Raw genomic sequence first — 18,243 nt, forward strand, 5'->3', positions numbered from 1 at the left:
AGCCTGGGTCTTGTAGTTACCTCAAGTCCAGACTGAGTATTAGGTATTCCTTCTAGGCTAGTGTACTTCCAGCAGCCCCCCAAACTGCCTTCCATCCTCCAGCCTGGGTCTTGTAGTTACCTCAAGTCCAGACTGAGTATTAGGTATTCCTTCTAGGCTAGTGTACTTCCAGCAGCCCCCCAAACTGCCTTCCATCCTCCAGCCTGGGTCTTGTAGTTACCGGTCAACAGTCCAGACTGAGTAGTTAGGTAGTCCTTCCTAGGCTAGTGTACTTCCAGCAGCGCCCCACTGCTTCAACTCGCCAGCCTGTCCTTGGTAGTTACCATCAAGTCAGACTGAGTATTAGGTATTCCTTCTAGGCCTAGTGTTACCTTCCAGCAGCCGCCCCCCACTGCCCTTTTCCATCCTTCCAGCCTGGGTTCCTTGTATTTACCTTCAAGTCCAGACTGAGTATTAGGTATTCCTTCCTAGGCTAGTGTACTTCCATGCGCCGCCCCAACCTGCCTTCCAATCTTCCAGCCTGGGTTCCCTTTTGTAGTTTACCTCAAGTCCAGACTGGAGTATTAGGTCCTTCCTTCTAGGCTAGTGAACTTCCAGCAGCCCCCAACGCCTTCCATCCTCCAGCCTCGGGTCTTGTAGTTACAATCATTCCAGACCCTAGGGTATTAGGTCTTCCTTTTAGGCCAGTGAACTTCCAGCAGCCCCCAACTGCCTTCCATCCTCTAGCCTCGGCTGCAGGTCTAGTAGTTACCTCAAGTCCAGACTGAGTATTAGGTCTTCCTTCTAGGCCAGTGAACTTCCAGCAGCCTCCAACTGCCTTCTATCCTCTAGCCTCGGGTCTTGTAGTTACCTCAAGTCCAGACTGAGTATTAGGTCTTCCTTTTAGGCCAGTGAACTTCCAGCAGCCCCCCAACTGCCTTCCATCCTCTAGCCTCGGCTGCAGGTCTAGTAGTTGCCTCAAGTCCAGACTGAGTATTAGGTCTTCATTTTAGGCCAGTGAACTTCCAACAGCCCCCCAACTGCCTTCCATCCTCCAGCCTCGGGTGCAGATCTAGTAGTTACCTCAAGTCCAAACTGAGTATTAGGTCTTCCTTCTAGGCCAGTGAACTTCCAGCAGCCCCCCAACTGCCTTCCATCCTCCAGCCTCGGGTATAGGTCTAGTAATTACCTCAAGTCCAGTCTGAGTATTAGGTCTTCCTTCCAGGCCAGTGAACTTCCAGCAGCCCCCCAACTGCCTTCCATCCTCCAGCCTCGGGTTCAGGTCTAGTAGTTACCTCAAGTCCAGGCTGAGTACTGGTGTTTCCTTCTAGGCCTGTGAACTTCCAGCAGCCCCCCAACTGCCTTCCATCCTCCAGCCTCAGGTGCAGGTCTAGTAGTTACCTCAAGTCCAGACTGAGTATTAGGTCTTCCTTCTAGGCCAGTGAACTTCCAGCAGCCCCCCAACTGCCTTCCATCCTCCAGCCTCAGGTGCAGGTCTAGTAGTTACCTCAAGACCAGACTGAGTATTAGGTCTTCCTTCTAGGCCAGGTTAACTCCAGGCCAGCCCCCCAACTGCCATTCCATTCCCCAGCCTCGGGTCTAGTAGTTTACCTCAGCCAAGGAACGAGTATTAGGTCCTTCCTTTTAGGCAAGTGAACCTCCGCAGCCAACTGCCTCCACCTCCAGCCTCAGGTGCAGTCTAGTAGTACCTCAAGTCCAGAATCTGAGTTTAGGTCTTCCTTCTAGGCCAGTGAACCTTTCCAGCAGCCCCCAACTGCCTTCCATCCTTCCAGCCTCGGGTGCAGGCCTAGTAGTTACCGCAATTCCAGACTGAGATTAGGTCTTCCTTTTAGGCCAGTTGGAAAAATTCCAGCAGCCCCCCCCCAACTGCCTTCCAAATCCCCAGCCTTCCAGGTGCCAGGTCCCCCCTAAAGATAGTTACCTCAAGTCCAGATTTGAGTATTAGGTCCTCCTTCTAGGCCAGTTGAACCCCTAAAGCCAGCACCCCAACTGCCTTCCATTCTTCCAGGGCCCGGGTTGCAGGTCTAGTAGTTAACCGCATTCCAAGGGACTGAGTATTAGGTCCTTCCTTCTCTGGACAGTGAAACTTCCAGCAGACCCCCCAACTGCCTTCCATTCCTCCTAGCCTCGGGTGCAGGTCTAGTAGTTACCTCAGTTCCAGCCTGAGTATTAGGTCTTCCTTCTTGGCCGACAGTTGAACTTCCAGCAGACCCCCAACCAACTGCCTTCCATCCTCCAGGCCTCCTGGGTTGTAGGCTCTAGTTAGGTTAACTTCAAGTCCAGACTGGAGTATTAGGTCCTTCCTTCCTTCTTGGCCAGTGAACTTTCCAGCACCCCCCCAACTGCCCCTTCCAATCCTCCAGGCCTTCGGGTTAGACCTCCTAGTAGTTACCTCAAGGGTCCAGGATGAGTATTAGGTCTTCCTTCTAGGCAGTGAAACTTCCCAGCAGCCCCCAACTTGCCCTTCCAGTCAGCCTCGGGTCTAGGTATTACCTTCAAGTCCAGACTGAGGATTTAGGTCCTATCCTTCTAGGCCAGTGAACTTCCCAAAGCAGCCCCCAACTGCCTTCCATCCTCCAGACCTTGGGTTCAGGTTTCTAGTAGTTACCTTCAAGCAAGTCCAGTCTGAGTACTGGTTTTGTTTCCTTTCTAGGCCAGTGAACTTCCGGCAGCCCCCCAACTGCCTTCCATCCTCCAAGCCTTGGGTATAGCTCTAGTAGTTATCTCAAGTCCAGAACTGAGTATTTGATGTTCCTTCTAGGCCAAGTGAACTTCCAGCAGCCCCCCAACGGCCTTCCATCCTTCCCCAGCCTCGGGTGCTGAGGGTTTAGTTATTTTACCTCAAGTTTCCAGACTGAGTATTAGGTTTATTCCATTCTTAGGCCAAGGTGAAAACTTCCAAGCAGCCCCCAACTGCCATTCCATACCTCCAGGGCCTTCGGGTTGCAGGTCTAGTAGTTACCTCAAGGCCAAAAGTCTGATTACTGGTGTTCCTTCTTAGGCCACCTGCTTTTTCGTGTGAAACTTCCAGCAGCCCCCCAACTGCCTTCCATCCTTCCAGCCTCGGAAGTGCCTTGGTTATAGTAGTTACCTCAAGTCCAGGACTGAGTTATTAGGTCATTTTCTCTAAGGCCCAGTGAACCTTCCAGCAGCCCCCACACTTGCCTTCCATCCTCCAGCCTCGGGTCTTGTAGTTACCTCAAGTCCAGATTGAGTTTATTAGGTCCTTCCTTTTAGGCCACTGTGAACTTCCAGCGCCCCCCAACTGCCGTTCCATCCATCCAGCCTCGGGTGCAGGTTAGGTAGTTACCTCAAGTCCAGGATTGAGTAGTAGGTCCTCCTCTTGGCAAGTGAAAACCTCTCAGGCAGCCCCCCAACTGCATTCCATCTTCCAGGCCTCGGGTGCAGGTTCTAGGTAGTTAACTTCCCAAGTTCCAGACTGAGTATTAGGGTCTTTCTTAGCCAGTGGAACCTTCCCAGCAGCCCCCAACCTGCCTCCAAATTCCTTTAGGGCCATCGGGTCCTTGTAGTTACCTCAAGACAGAACCCTGGGAAGTCCCTTAGGTCTCCGTCCAGGGCCAGTTGAAACCCTATCCAGCAGCCCCCCAACTGGCCATTATCCTTTAGCCTCGGCTGCAGATCTAGTAGTTACCTCAAGTCCAGACTGAGTAATTAGGTCTTCCTTTTAGGCCAGTGGAACTTGCCAGGATCCCCCAACTATCTTCCAATCCTCCAGCCTAGGGTTGCGATATAGTAGTTAACTAAAGTCCAAAACTGAGATTAGGTCACTCTCCTCTAGGCCAGTGAAATTCCAGCAGCCCCCCCAAAATGCCTTCCATCCTCCACCTCGGGTATAGGTCTAGTCGTTACCTCAAATCCAGACTGAGTATTTAGGTCTTCATTCTAGGCCAGGAACTTCCAGGAGCCCCCCCAACTGCCTTCCATCCTCAGCCTAGGGGCAGGGTCTAGTAGTTACCTCAAGTCCAGACTGAGTATTAGGTCTTCCTTCTAGGCCAGTGAACTTCCAGCAGCCCCCCAACTGCCTTCCATCCTCCAGCCTCGGGTCTAGTAGTTACCTCAAGTCCAGAGTGAGTATTGCTGTTTCCTTCTAGGCCAGTGAACTTCCAGCAGCCCCCCAACTGCCTTCCATCCTCCAGCCTTGAGTGCAGGTCTAGTAGTTACCTCAAGTCCAGACTGAGTATTAGTCTTCCTTTCTTGGCCAATGAAACTTCAGCAGCCCCCCAACTGCCTTCCATCCAGCCTCGGGTATGGTCTAGTAGTTTACTCAAGTCCAGGGTACTGATATTAGGTCCTTCCTTCTAGCCAGTGAACTTCCAGCAGCCCCCCAACTTCGCCTTCATCCTGCAACCTCGGGTCTTGTAGTTACCTCAAGTGCAGACTGAGTATTAGGTCTTCCTTCTAGGCCAATGAACTTCCAGCAGCCCCCCAACTACCTTCCATCTTCCAGCCTCGGGTGCAGGTCTAGTAGTTACCGCAATTCCAGACTGAGTATTAGGTCTTCCTTCTTGGCCAGTGAACTTCCAGCAGCCCCCTAACTGCCTTCCATCCTCAAGCCTCGGGTGCAGGTCTAGTAGTTACCTCAAGTCCAGACTGAGTATTAGGTCTTCCTTCTAGGCCAGTGAACTTCCAGCAGCCCCCCAACTGCCTTCCATCCTCCAGCCTCGGGTATAGCTCTAGTAGTTACCTCAAGTCCAGACTGAGTATTAGGTCTTCCTTCTAGGCCAGTGAACTTCCAGCAGCCCCCCAACTGCCTTCCATCCTCCAGCCTCGGTATAGCTCTAGTATTACCTCAAAGTCCAGACTGAGTATTAGGTCTTCCTTCTAGGCCAGTGAACTTCCAGCAGCCCCCCAACTGCCTTCCATCTTCCAGCCTCAGGTGCAGGTCTAGTAGTTACCTCAAGTCCAGACTGAGTATTAGGTCTTCCTTCTAGGCCAGTGAACTTCAAGCAGCCCCCCAACTGCCTTCCATCCTCCAGCCTCGGGTGCAGGTCAATAGTTACCCTCAAGTCCGACTGAGTTTTTAGGTCTTCCTTCTAGGCCAGTGAACTATCCAGCACCCCCCAACTGCCTTCCATTCCTCCAGCCTCGGGTATAGCTCTAGTAGTTACCTCAAGTCCAGACTGAGTATTAGGTCTTCCTTCTAGGCCAGTGAACTTCCAGCAGCCCCCCAACTGCCTTCCATCTTCCAGCCTCGGGTGCAGGTCTAGTAGTTACCTTAATTCCAGACTGAGTATTAGGTCTTCCTTCTAGGCCAGTGAACTTCCAGCAGCCCCCAACTGCCTTCCATCCTCCAGCCTCGGATGCAGGTCTAGTAGTTACCTCAAGTCCAGACTGAGTATTAGGTCTTCCTTCTATGCCAGTGAACTTCCAGCAACCCCCTAACTGCCTTCCATCCTCCAGCCTCGGGTGCAGGTCTAGTAGTTACCTCAAGTCCAGACTGAGTATTAGGTCTTCCTTCTAGGCCAGTGAACTTCCAGTAGCCCCCCAACTGCCTTCCATCCTCCAGCCTCGGGTGCAGGTCTAGTAGTTACCTCAAGTCCAGACTGAGTATTAGGTCTTCCTTCTAGGCCAGTGAACTTTCAGCAGCCCCCCAACTGCCTTCCATCTTCCAGCCTCGGGTGCAGGTCTAGTAGTTACCTCAAGTCCAGACTGAGTATTAGATCTTCCTTCTTGGCCAGTGAACTTCCAGCAGCCCCCCAACTGCCTTCCATCCTCCAGCCTCGGGTGCAGGTCTAGTAGTTACCTCAAGTCCAGACTGAGTATTTAGGTCTTCCTTCTTGGCCAGTGAACTTCCAGCAGCCCCCCAACTGCCTTCCATCCTCCAGCCTCGGGTGCAGGTTCAGTAGTTACCTCAAGTCTAGACTGAGTATTAGGTCTTCCTTCTAAGCCAGTGAACTTCCAGCAGCCCCCGAACTACCTTCCATCCTCCAGCCTCGGGTGCAGGTCTAGTAGTTACCTCAAGTCCATACTGAGTATTAAGTCTTCCTTCTAGGCCAGTGAACTTCCAGCAGCCCCCCAACTGCCTTCCATCCTCCAGCCTAAGGCCTTGCGTCCTTCTGCTGCACAGCCAGCCAAAATATCTGGTTGGCCTGTCGCATCATCTCCTTAGCTTCATTCTCTTCATTCTCGTCCTTATCTTCCGATACTGCTGAGTCTTGACTACTTTCCCTGTGTTTAGCAGTGTTTACAGTATCATCAGATTCTTCACTATCGCTATCGAGTTCTTCCCCAAAGTCCTTTTCTTTTCTGTTTGATTACCTCCCCTTGATTCTCAGCCATGCTGGTATAAGCATCAATGATCATCTGATGCTGCTGTTGGAGTTTTTTTTCTTGTAAAGTGTTCTTCCCCTCCATTTCCATATTTAACTTGTTCAGTTCAACATTCCTCCTCCTCAGGTCGTCGATTGTTCCCCGCAACTCTTCAATTGTCTGCTCGAATGCAACTGTATTCCTATCCCACTGGTAAATATCCTTTACGAGTTCCTGGTTCACATTTTCCAAGGCCTTTACTTCCCTTTCCAGTTCTATATATTCAGTCTCCTTCTGCTCAATTATTTCTTGAAGCCTCTCTTTCTCTTCCCTGAGGCGATCTTTGTCCGAATTCGTCAGAGTTAGAGAATGACGTAATTCCCGCAATTCCTCTTCCATTTCACCGATTCTGCTCTTTTCATCTATTTCTCCTTCGAGCTTCTCTTTCTGTTCGGTTGCGTGGCCTGCCCTTTCCGACGGTTCCTTCAAAAGTGCCTCCGGCTCCTGTTGGAGTTTTTTTTCTTGTAAAGCGTTCTTCCCCTCCATTTCCATATTTAACTTGCTCAGTTCCACATTCCTCCTCATCAGGTCGTCGATTACACCCTGCAAGTCTTCAATTCTCTGCTCGAAAGCAACTGTATTCCTATCCCACAGGTAAATATCCTTTACGAGTTCTTGGTTAACATTTTCCAAGGCCTTTACTTCCCTTTCCAGTTCTATATATTCCGTCTCCTTCTGCTCAATTATTTCTCGAAGCCTCTCTTCCTCTTCCCTGAGGCGATCTCTGTCTGAATTCGTCAGAGTTAGAGAATGACGTAATTCCCGCAATTCTTCTTCCATTTCAACGATTCTGCTCTTTTCATCTATTTCTCCTTCGAGTGTCTCCTGTTCTTGCAGGCGCCTCAGAAGGTCTTTCTCACGAGCAAAAGTTGCCAGCTCGTTTTTCAACTCTTTATACCCAGATTCCAATTGTTTTAATTCCTCATTCTCCTTCGCTTGTCTTAATATTAAAAGCGTCTGTTCCTCATTGAGCTTCTTCAGATCACGATGGTCGGCTAACTCACCCTCCAGACTTTCAATCCTCCGTTGGAGGGAAGCCTCGATCTCAGCCTTAGTGGCGATTTCCTTGATGAGGTCGTGCTCCCTCTGGTCGAGTTTCTTATTCTCGTCCAAATAAAGCTCTGTCTCTCTTTTGAGCAGACTGATTTTGTAACTGGCCTCTTCGTCTTTCTTGACGAACTTTTCTTCCGCCAATTGGATCTGCTTCTCTGCCGCTTCCTCCATATCCAGCAGCTCTTCCAAATGACGCATTTTTTCGTCGGCTAGAGATTTCTCCAGATCGCAGACCCTTTGTCGGAGGGCTTCCTCAGCCTCTTTCCTGCGCCCGATATCTTTTCGGAGTTCAACGTTCTTCTGTTCTTCATGGTGAAATAGTGTTTCCCAAATGTCAGATACGTTCTGCCAAAGGTCGAGTGCAACACGACTCTTCAAATTGTCGTCCTCGGCACGTCTTCGGGCCACCCTCTCCTTTTGTAGATGACTGTATAAGATTCCTCCAATGCCTGTAAGGGCTGCAGCGAACCAATTCCTACGAAGGAAACTCGCTACAATGTCTGGCTGCAGGTATTCATATAAATTAGATGTAATCCCGATTCCAACCAGTGGAATACGGGCCAAGAGATCATTTACAAATGCACTGCACATACTAAAGTAATTAGACATGTTGAATGTTACCCTAGTAAGTGGTTTGCACCAACGTTAGAATCTAAAAAATCCAGGTGGATTCTTCCCGCCTCTCCATGGAGTATACAGTCTCCAGGCCATATACATGGAGTGTACAGTCTCCAGGCCATATACATGGAGTATACAGTCTCCAGGCCATATACATGGAGTATACAGACTCTAGGCCATATAGATGGAGTATACAGTCTCCAGGCTATATACATGGAGTATACAAAAATGCAGAGATGCTCAAATCTCATGCAACATGACTCCATGAGAGTTCGTTCAAAATTCACTAACTGGCAACCTAGCATGCTCCATATTTATCTATTATTTCAATGCGGAAACGCGATTATTGCATACAATAAGGCCATAATATGTTTCATAAGAGTGAAATCTGTCATTTATTTCAAATCTGTAAGAAAATGTCACGTGTAGCAAATTTCTGCAAAAAACTCTTCAGAAACATTTTCAAAACTTTCGTTCACACATCGCTGAAGCATTTGACCAAAATGAAGTCGTCATCAAGCATCAGTTCAAATGTTACATAAAAAAAAGGGAAAAAAAAATGTCATAACATTAATGATGCTTCCAAAGCAACCATAAAATTTGAAATAGTCCTATTTGATTGCTTTTACATCTCAATGCTGAAAAAAATTTTAATGTGTATATACAAAAGAAGAATGTGCCCACCAATATCAACGTGTGATGGGAGCGTGTGTGACGTATCATTAGCGTCGGTGCAACAACCACCCGGTGTAACATAAGTAGGTCTACACAGAGTAGCGACAATGAAATTATCTTGAAAACATTTACTTTATATATGTTAGAGGAATAATTGGATATTCATACATAATTATTTGTTATAATTCTTAAATATTTCAAAAAATGATGGCGTGCTAGCAAATATTCGCCTATGCAATTATTCTTTTGTCAAAGCCAAGATATTGTTCCTAGGCCTAGGTGTTAGATTTCTTTACTTTACACTTGACAGTCACATCTCTCTATTAACAATTTCTGGCCGGAAAGCAAATGAAGTTATCTGCATATTCTTGCACTTCAAGTTACCTTATGAAAGAATACACCAAAAAGAGAGCAGAAGGACTTTTAGAAATATAATATTCTAAACCAGTTGAAAAACAACTGTTCCATACGCCTTAATATTAATACTTATGATATTTCGATTAATAGCCATCTTCTCCATATAATCAAAATCATCATCATCTTTTTATTCCTCAAAGAACAATTAATCTTTACAAATAAAAACATTAGTAACAGATTACATTTCAGAAGGCTTAGAAATTTTTTTAGGCTTATAAATCATTTTGTAACATACAGGTAGCTTAAACAAAGCCTAAAACTTCAACATTCAAAGAAAACTGGTTGTAATTCATATTCCTATCGTACTCCTCAAAGAACAGGTAATCTCTACAAATAAATTCATTAGTAACAGATTACATCACAGAAGGCTTAGACGATTTATTTAAGCCTATGAAACATTTTGCAAAACATAGGCAGCTTAAACACAGCATAAATTTCAACATTCAAAGAAAACTGGTTGTAATTCATATTCCTACTTTGAAAATGTTGTTATGACTGCTGAACTTATTAGAATTTAGGTCTGCTGTCATAGTGCTGCAGACGTGGTTATGTTGACCGGTCCGAGGATCATGTTAAGTGTGCTTTCACTGATGGCACCGCTAACCTAATCACACCACACTTTGAACTAAGCAACGTAAAAGAAAGAAAAAAAAAAGTTCAAATCACACAGATTACTAATCATACCAATGCATAAAAGGGATCATATTTATATAACCATAAGGAAAATAAGGCTAGCTGTGAATTCGCAAACTTGTCGACATGTATGAAATTAGAAAAAAAAAAAAAAAGTTTAACACTACTTGGCAAGATCACGTTGAGTCTGAGACTCTGAACGATACAAAAAGAATCATGTCGCACGAGATTTGAGCACCACTGTACATATGGTTTGGGGATGCGAGTAAATGCTTTGATAAACTGGATCTGAAGGATTGCATCAAAGAGATAAGGAAAATGATAAGGTGGAAAGATGCATGGTTGATTAAAAAAATATGAATGAAAATGGCAAAGCCGTTGTAAGATGTCCTGCGGGAGAAACTAATACAATTGACATACAGAAAATGTGAGACAAGGTAAAATTTACGACCCAAAGCATAGTACAGACAGAGTGATTGATTTAAGCAGGAAGAATGTAACACTCATAAGAAATATAGCAATAGAGTCCCTAATATTTGTTGATGATATAATGTTCCCTACCAGCAGGAAAGAAGGAATAGAAATGGCAATTGGTAACTGCCGCAACTTAGAGCAGCTTAAGAAAATTACATTTAACACTAAGCCAAGTAAGTCGGCAGTGCTAGTAATAGATTAAAAAGCAAAGAAATCAGATGTCCAAATAAGAACAGAACTTAAAAAAAAGGTCCAATTAGTATCGTTAAAGAATATAAGTACCTAAGAGAATAGTACACACTAAATGGCTCAAAGGAAGCAAGTATAAAAACGAGAAATCAAAAGGTCGAGTAGCTACTAAGAGAAATTAGACGCTATGGGGACGTTGATAAAGTATAGGAAATATGGCGCTAGAAGGAAGGGAAAAGATTATGAATCAGTAGTGGTACCAACATTATTTGCCAACATAGAGACATGGGGCAACTTAACGAAAAACGAGTTAAATGCACTAGAGAAAATGCAATGCAGGATCCTCCGAGGAATGCATGAACAACCTAAGGGCACACCGTATTGGGGAGTTATAGCAGAGTCCGGCATATGGCCAGTAGCCTACGGAATTGAATGTGAGAAAATAATGCTTTTCCACGGCATCATAAATTCGGAGGAGAAAAGATTAATCAAAGAAATAATAGAAGATCAATTAAGAGTCCCTTATGGACAATGTTGGACAAAAAACGTGGTAAACAGATGTACCAAATATGATATAAAAATTAATGGAATGAGAGAATATATGCCAAAAATGCACTGAGAATGGAATTAAAGATAAAAATTAATCAAAATATCCAAGAGGCTTTGAAAGAAAAGAGGAAAGAAATGAAGAAGCTGAGGTTCATAGATAACTTCGAGGAAAACAAGTACATAAGGGAACTAGAAATAAAAGGACGCGTATATCATAATGGAAGCTAGACTGAATATGTTAAACTTAAAGGCAAAGTTCCGGGGCAAATTCAAGAATATTTGTTCATATGTAAATATATACCAAAAACAGATCCGGACATCAATTTAGACACTAAAATCCCCTAACAGAAAACTGGGGGGAATATATAAGGATACCCCTCCAAATTAAGATTGTTCTTAACCTGGAAAGCGATGGATGCCAAAGCTAAGTAGCACGGTTCTGCCTCAGTTATATAAAGAAAAAGAAATGAAAGAGAATTGGGTTAAAAGTAATTTTAAGTAGAAATATTGTGTTATATCTAATTTAGAAACATCTTTAATTTTCCGGGGCTACCATTGTTGCAGAAAAGGATCATAGACATGAATTAAAATAAACATTTTGAAGTAACATAAAGTAAAGTTAAACTAAAAAATGAGTAAACAAGGGAATGAAGCTTTGCACCTCACATAAATAGTGTAGTGTGCCCGCAACTGTGTTTGTGGAGTGAGCGCTTAGGAACCAGGAACCAGGACACTATAAGTAAAAAAGAAAGAAAAAAAAGACATGTAACCGTAGTGGTACCAACATTATTTTCCAAACGAAAAAGAGCTAAATGCAATAAAGGATCATCCGAGGAATGTACGAACAACCAAAGGGCACACCGTATTGAGAATTATAGCAGAGTCCGACATATGGCCAGTAGCATACAGAATTGAATATTAAGAAAATAAATTTTCCACAGCCGTATAAACTCGGAGAAGAAAAGATTAGTCAAAGAAATAGTAGAAGATCAATTGAGAGGCCCCTATGGACAGTGCTGGACAAAAAGCGTAGTAACCACATGTACTAAACATACTATAGAATTTAATGAAATGAAAGAGTATTAAAAAAAACACTGAAAAAGGAAATAAAGTTAAGAATTTGGCAAGATATCGAAAAGACCCTAAAAGAAAAGAGGAAAGAAATGAAGAAGCTGGGGTTCATAGAAAACTTCGGGGAAAATAAGTACTATACATAAAGGAACTAGAAACAAAGGGCGCGTGAATGATAATGAAAGTTAGGCTGAATATGTTGAACTTAAAGGCCGGCTAACTTCCGGGGTAAATATTGGGATGCGGTCTGTGGTACCTGCCGAGTGGATAAAGACAGCCCCACCGATCATTTATTCAGGTGTAAAACCACACGAGAAAGAGATCATGCCATTAGCTACTGTAGAGACCCTGACATCCCCTAACAGAAAACTGCGGGAATACATAAGGTTAGCCCTGAAAATTAAGAATGTTGTTAACCTGGAAAGCGATAGATGTCAAAACTAATAGCATGACTCTGCCTCAGTTAAAAAGATTAAATGAAAAGGCGGGGGGTTTGGGGTTGGAGGAGGGGGAAGAGTGGAGTATTAAGAGTCAAGTGGAAGTATTTTGTAATAATCTAGTTTAGAAATATCTTTAATTTTTCGGGGTTACTACAATGGACAAGAATTATAATAAATATTTTGAAGTGCTATAGAGTAAAGTAAAACTAATTACGAGTAAAGTTGCAAACAACAAGACCATGAAATAAAACTTTGCACCTCATTAGAATAGATAGTTTTCCTATGACGTCACAGCAGCCGCATGAACCAAATCACAAAAACTGGCAAGCACGGATTATTCACAAACAGAAACTTGATTACATTGAATCTTTGGAGTTTGCAGTGCGTGAAAGAAAGATTATATATATATATATATATATATATATATATATATATATATATATATATATATATGCTTAAAAAATCACAGTAGATGCACGTGACTTCATAAATAAGCGAATACCACGGGAAAATGATAGTCAGAAATCCAAGCGCTTTCGTCTTTACTCAGACATCGTCAAGGAGCTCCTTGACGATGTCTGAGTAAAGACGAAAGCGCTTGGATTTCTGACTATCATTTCCCCGTGGTATTCGCTATTATATATATATATATATATATATATATATATATATATATATATATTAAACAAATAAACTTAAACTTGTTAATAACAAAGACCCATACAAGTTGACACCTGAACTATGGCGTTCCAATGTGGATTTGCTGCCTGCAGTTACGTATCCAGATACCGTGAACTATTTGGTTAATGATGTAATCCACTATATACTGGACCAGCTGAAGGCCTACAAGTCACTGGAGGCTTACAGTTATTTTGTATCTGGCTGGGTGAAGGATCTTAGCCCATCGGAGTGACAGTTTACTGATGTAAACAAAGGGATAATGTCTTTTTTACACTTTGAGATGCGATTTAATAAATATCCCTCCATAGATTTAAGTGGTGAATATGATTTTGGATATATGAAATATTGCAGTTCATGTGAATGTCGATATTGAAGAAATCGCATAGGCGAAATGTTGCACAAATAAGTTTTTTTGTGTGTGTGTGTGTGTGTGTGTGTGTGTGTGTGGACATCAACGAGTAAACTCTTTTATGACAGACTGGTATCATGGGATTTTCCACGGTTTTTAAAAACTTTGTCCTTGTATGCATTTGAACCTCATTGTCAATTGTTTTAAAGTTGATTTCCTTTTGTAAGTTGTCCGCCTGTCAGTTCATGTATATTGTTAAATTTACACAGTTTAATTTCAGGCCAGATCATCATAGTCCCACCCCATCCAGAGACATAGAACCTACCCAGCCGGGGGGAAATTTCCGACAATACTAGCCATTTTTTGCACTTTTGATATTTATTATTAATTTTAACAAATATAGAATTCACTAGCCATTACTTTAAGTTTTAAAGATTTTACCAAAATAACTTCCTAGCGGCTCTAAACCTTCTATCATTTGACAGAGAACACTGAAATATTTGTGCCCTAGGACTCTTTAATTATTCACCATTATCACTTATTACACTAATAATTAATAAGGCTCATATCACTCTTGAAATGATCTGAGCAGATTTTCGTGTCTTGACGGCTGAAAATTAGTCCTGTTTATCCTGGAAATCCACAGAGCTCTCCTTCTTTCACTCTCTTGAGTTTTATCTCCTTGATTTCTCACAACAGCGGGGACTGAGTAATACAATTTGCCGTCTCTGGTCTATTGTGGCACCCAAACACACTGCAAGTGTTCACCATATTTAGGGGATTAATATTGCAAATTTCCGAAAAAATACCTCTTATATTGCCCAACACACCTACTCTACATGGCCGACTGCCGTGTTTACATCTGAGCATCATGGATCGAAAACTATCCATAGGTAAAGTGTCCCTGTACTTATTTGTGGAGGGACCGCTTAGGAACTTGGATATACGTGTTAAACCGGCATTCACATAGAAGAGTATATGAGAAAATAAGCTGTGTAGAACTTAACAGGTTACATTATTGCTCAAAAAAATTCAGTGTGAGAGACATGACTGTACAAGACGCTATGGATCTTACCTTCTTTTTAGAGTACTAACTATAGGAGTAAACTCCAAACATTCACTATGACCAACTTCGCTGTATGCTTGTTAGAAATGGTTGTATGTGGAGGTGTTCACATGAACATGAGCATGTTGAAAATTGAAGAACGTGTCCTGAAGGAAACGATTGGACGAGCTTTCGTGCAAAGGAAAACTGGCATCATAGGTTCTGTGACACTACTACTGTTACAATTTCTTTTGTTTAGCAGAATTTGAAATTACTCTCTAGCAAACAGGCATGGTTTGGCGATGGCAATTTGACCCTGTTCCTTTAGGAATGAAGCTGTATACTATACATGCTATTATCTCAGAGAGCAAAACCTTGCCATTGCAAGCAATAAAGAAGAGATAACGTATGAAGAAATTTTTACACTTCTTCAAAAGCAAAGGCGTTCAGGACACAGATTCAGTAACAACAGACTTCGCACGAGTAGTAATAAATAGCGTTGAAAAACTTTCCTAACACATCAATAATAGGTTTATGGTGAAACATCCTGTTTTGCGGACTGCTACACTGGTATGTTGAACAATGGCTCTAAGAAGAAAAGAGGAAGTAAAGCTTGAGAGAATAGAGATGAGTATGCTGAGGTGGATTATTGGAATATCGCTGCTTGAGAGATTGGAAAATGATGAAATAAAGAAGGGCAGGTTTAGTAAAGATTACAGAGGTGATAAGAGAGTCACGATTGAAATGGTATGGGCATGTGTTGAGGATGGGCGACGAGGAGAGAGTGAAGAGGGCGTGGCGGGAGGAACCTGTCAGAGGAAGAAGTTCGAGAGGGAGACAGAGAATGAGATGGCGAGATAAAGTGAAGGAAGATATGGAGAGAAGAGGTTTGGTGGAGGATGATGCCTTTGATAGAAGGCAGTGGAGAAGGAGCATCAGGCAACCTTCCCCTTAATGTAGGGATAACGGTGGAAAAGAAGAAGACATTGGTATGTTGAACCCAGCTATCCTCTTTTCATTTGGCACATATAGATACGGTTGGATGTGGATTTATTACCCTTTTCTATAATTTGTCACTCCCTGCAGACTGACGTTCCTTTGGAACCCTCTTAGGTTTGTGGTCTGCTAACTCTATCCATTAAGGTTTTCAGTTGAAGATTTAAAGAATGAAAGAAACGAAATTGCATAATCAATATCAACAATCATGTTACCTCGAAATTACCCTAGGTATCCATGTCTCCTAGTCACGCCAGTTTGCTAAAATCTTTTCTGTTAGTTGACCATATTAGGTTGTCAGAGATAACGACTGCAAGGCTTTTGAACTGTGTTATATATGTAAGTCTTATTCTGAATGGTTTGCAGATCTATGCCAGGTTGAGAGGGTGGGAATGTTTTCTCCACCCTTGATTGGGTTCTATTTTTGTATTCTTTGGCAACAGAGTAACAACAGTTACGACGTAAACGATCTTTGTGTTTTGTGTATGTAGTGCTACTTTTTGTGTACCTTGTGTAAGTATTTGTTGTGATGATTTTGTACATAGTTGAGGTACTTAAACGTCATTACAATTCTTTTGTGTACACATGTGATCATAAAATTTGCCAAATGACTTGCTTAACTTTGTATTACTTGTTAGCACTACTGACTGATTATATATAATATTGATACATATATTGTTATTTTCAAATAATAATATTAAAAAAAAATGTTTAGTGACTCAAAATCTCGGACAGATCAAGAACTCTGCTAGCGTAAAAGTAACATTTGATATTAGGGATAAACAGAAAGATATCTATATACATCCAGATGTGTTTTCCAACACCTAGAAAAATGGTTAACAATTCTATATACAAATTGGAAAGAGAGTTCAATACGTATGGTTGGAAGGCTTGCAATGTCTGACATGCGTTCGTAACTACAGTTCTAACAGTTTCATGCAGCAGCTTCTAGGAAATGCGTAAAAAATCATTTGAATCAGGAGCGTTCTGTCCGTGTGTCTTGAGGGTATTAGATGCGTCACGCGAATTATTACCTTCGATACCCTGAGGGTCCCGGCGACCGATCGGAACCTCATAGACTTTTTCGTATCTTTTTTCTTTATTTATTTATTCACTAGATCCTGGAAGAAAGCGAAAATTCTTGATCTCTGGCAAAGTTTTGTTCAATTTATATCCACTAAGACTACTTTGTCTCTCTGGGCCAAGGGATGAACTACATTATCTGCTTGTCAAGACGTAGAACCGTTAGGCTTCTAGATTACTATCCATGATATTTATCCACGAGACCGAGAAAACATCTAAAGAAGAACGAAATCGAAACAGAAGGGCTGAAGGGACAACATGAATATAAATTCCTAAAATCCTACGATTTACGATGAACTCTAGATAGCTTGTTAGATGATGCTAACAAAGTTAAAATGATTAAAAAAATAAGAGAAAGTCCATCGTACTACTTCCTTCTAAGACTTAGTTCAAGTTTCTTTTAAGATTCTCTCCATCACGGAAAACTTTTCATAAAAACATTAGAGAGAGAGAGAGAGAGAGAGAGAGAGAGAGAGAGAGAGAGAGAGAGAGAGAGAGAGAGACTTAATGAGGGAAGAAATACTAAATCTCAATCCTTTTGAAAATGTTCTCAGTTGACGGGGGCTTTGTAATGACTTATTTAAGAGATTATCTTGCGGAAAAATGTATATCTGAAAATGCGTGTTTACCGAAAGGATGAAATTAAACAGTTAATTAGCTAATAGTGAGCCGCATTCAACAATTGGTTTAGCATATCAAGCGATAAACTGACAGCACCGAGTGACTGACATCTGTACTGTGCCATTCTGGTTCTTTAATCATAATCTTAATAATTAAGCCATTGTAAGAAGTAGGACCCCTGATGTGGACTCATGGACAAAGAGCTGTAACAATATTGGATGTATAAAATCTTTACCTCGATTCTCCCCAATTTACCTGCGCATGGGTAGTTATAGTAGTATTCTAGACCTTGGACAGGCTGTGCTTTTGCCGCCGTTGGTTTTATGACCAAAAGTGGGAGCAGAATTAATTTCCGAGATGCGGGATAATGTGTTCAAAGTATCTGCTCTTTTATGGCCGCAGTTTAACCTTAGATGAAATTACAATATCTATTGTCCAACAGTAATTTTATCAGCGTTTACATATATACCTGTTTATCAGTGAAAAAATCTAGATCTGTCTTAAACTAAGAAGAGACGTCATCTTTATTTTTCTAAACATAACCTACACCGCTGTTTCCAGCTGTCACCAACAGACGGCCTCAGCCGCGCACTCTAGCAACTATAAGCGATTCCCAAAGTCAAGTAACTTCGATATGAAGGCGTGATTTGAACTAAATATTTGTGATCTTCATCATCACCGCCTGCATCGTGTGACGCAAAGGGCCTTTGGGAATTTCCGCCTATCATGCTTTTCCAGCACTTCGTCGTTGACAACTCTCCCTTCATCTCGACCTTCTCTTTTCCAAGTTATCATATCAGTAGGTTGGGGTCTTCCCACTCTCTGACGGACACAAAAGGCTTCTGTCAGAAGCCCACTAGACAGTATCGCAAAGAGTTTCCCCAGAGGTTGTGCGAAGGACATATTCAAGCCTCCTCCATCTCTTTTGGCATTATTTTTATCTGCATACGGAACTTCAGTAATTACCCTCAAGGTATTATTTCTAAAGAACTTGTTGGTGCGCGCTACACGTGCTGGAA

At 42.6% G+C, this 18,243-nt stretch overlaps 1 protein-coding gene across 1 annotated transcript; it reads right to left on the reverse strand.

The window, feature by feature from the left end:
• Positions 1-5,345: 5,345 nt before the first annotated feature.
• Positions 5,346-8,057, reverse strand: LOC135208897 (trichohyalin-like). Its single transcript, XM_064241465.1, has one exon. It carries the CDS (start codon positions 7,990-7,992, stop codon positions 6,235-6,237), a length of 1,758 nt encoding a protein of 585 aa, XP_064097535.1. The 5' UTR covers positions 7,993-8,057; the 3' UTR covers positions 5,346-6,234.
• Between the last annotated feature and the right edge of the window lie 10,186 nt (positions 8,058-18,243).

This window comes from Macrobrachium nipponense, chromosome 37 (assembly GCF_015104395.2).
Source record: "Macrobrachium nipponense isolate FS-2020 chromosome 37, ASM1510439v2, whole genome shotgun sequence".
Lineage (NCBI taxonomy): Eukaryota > Metazoa > Arthropoda > Malacostraca > Decapoda > Palaemonidae > Macrobrachium > Macrobrachium nipponense.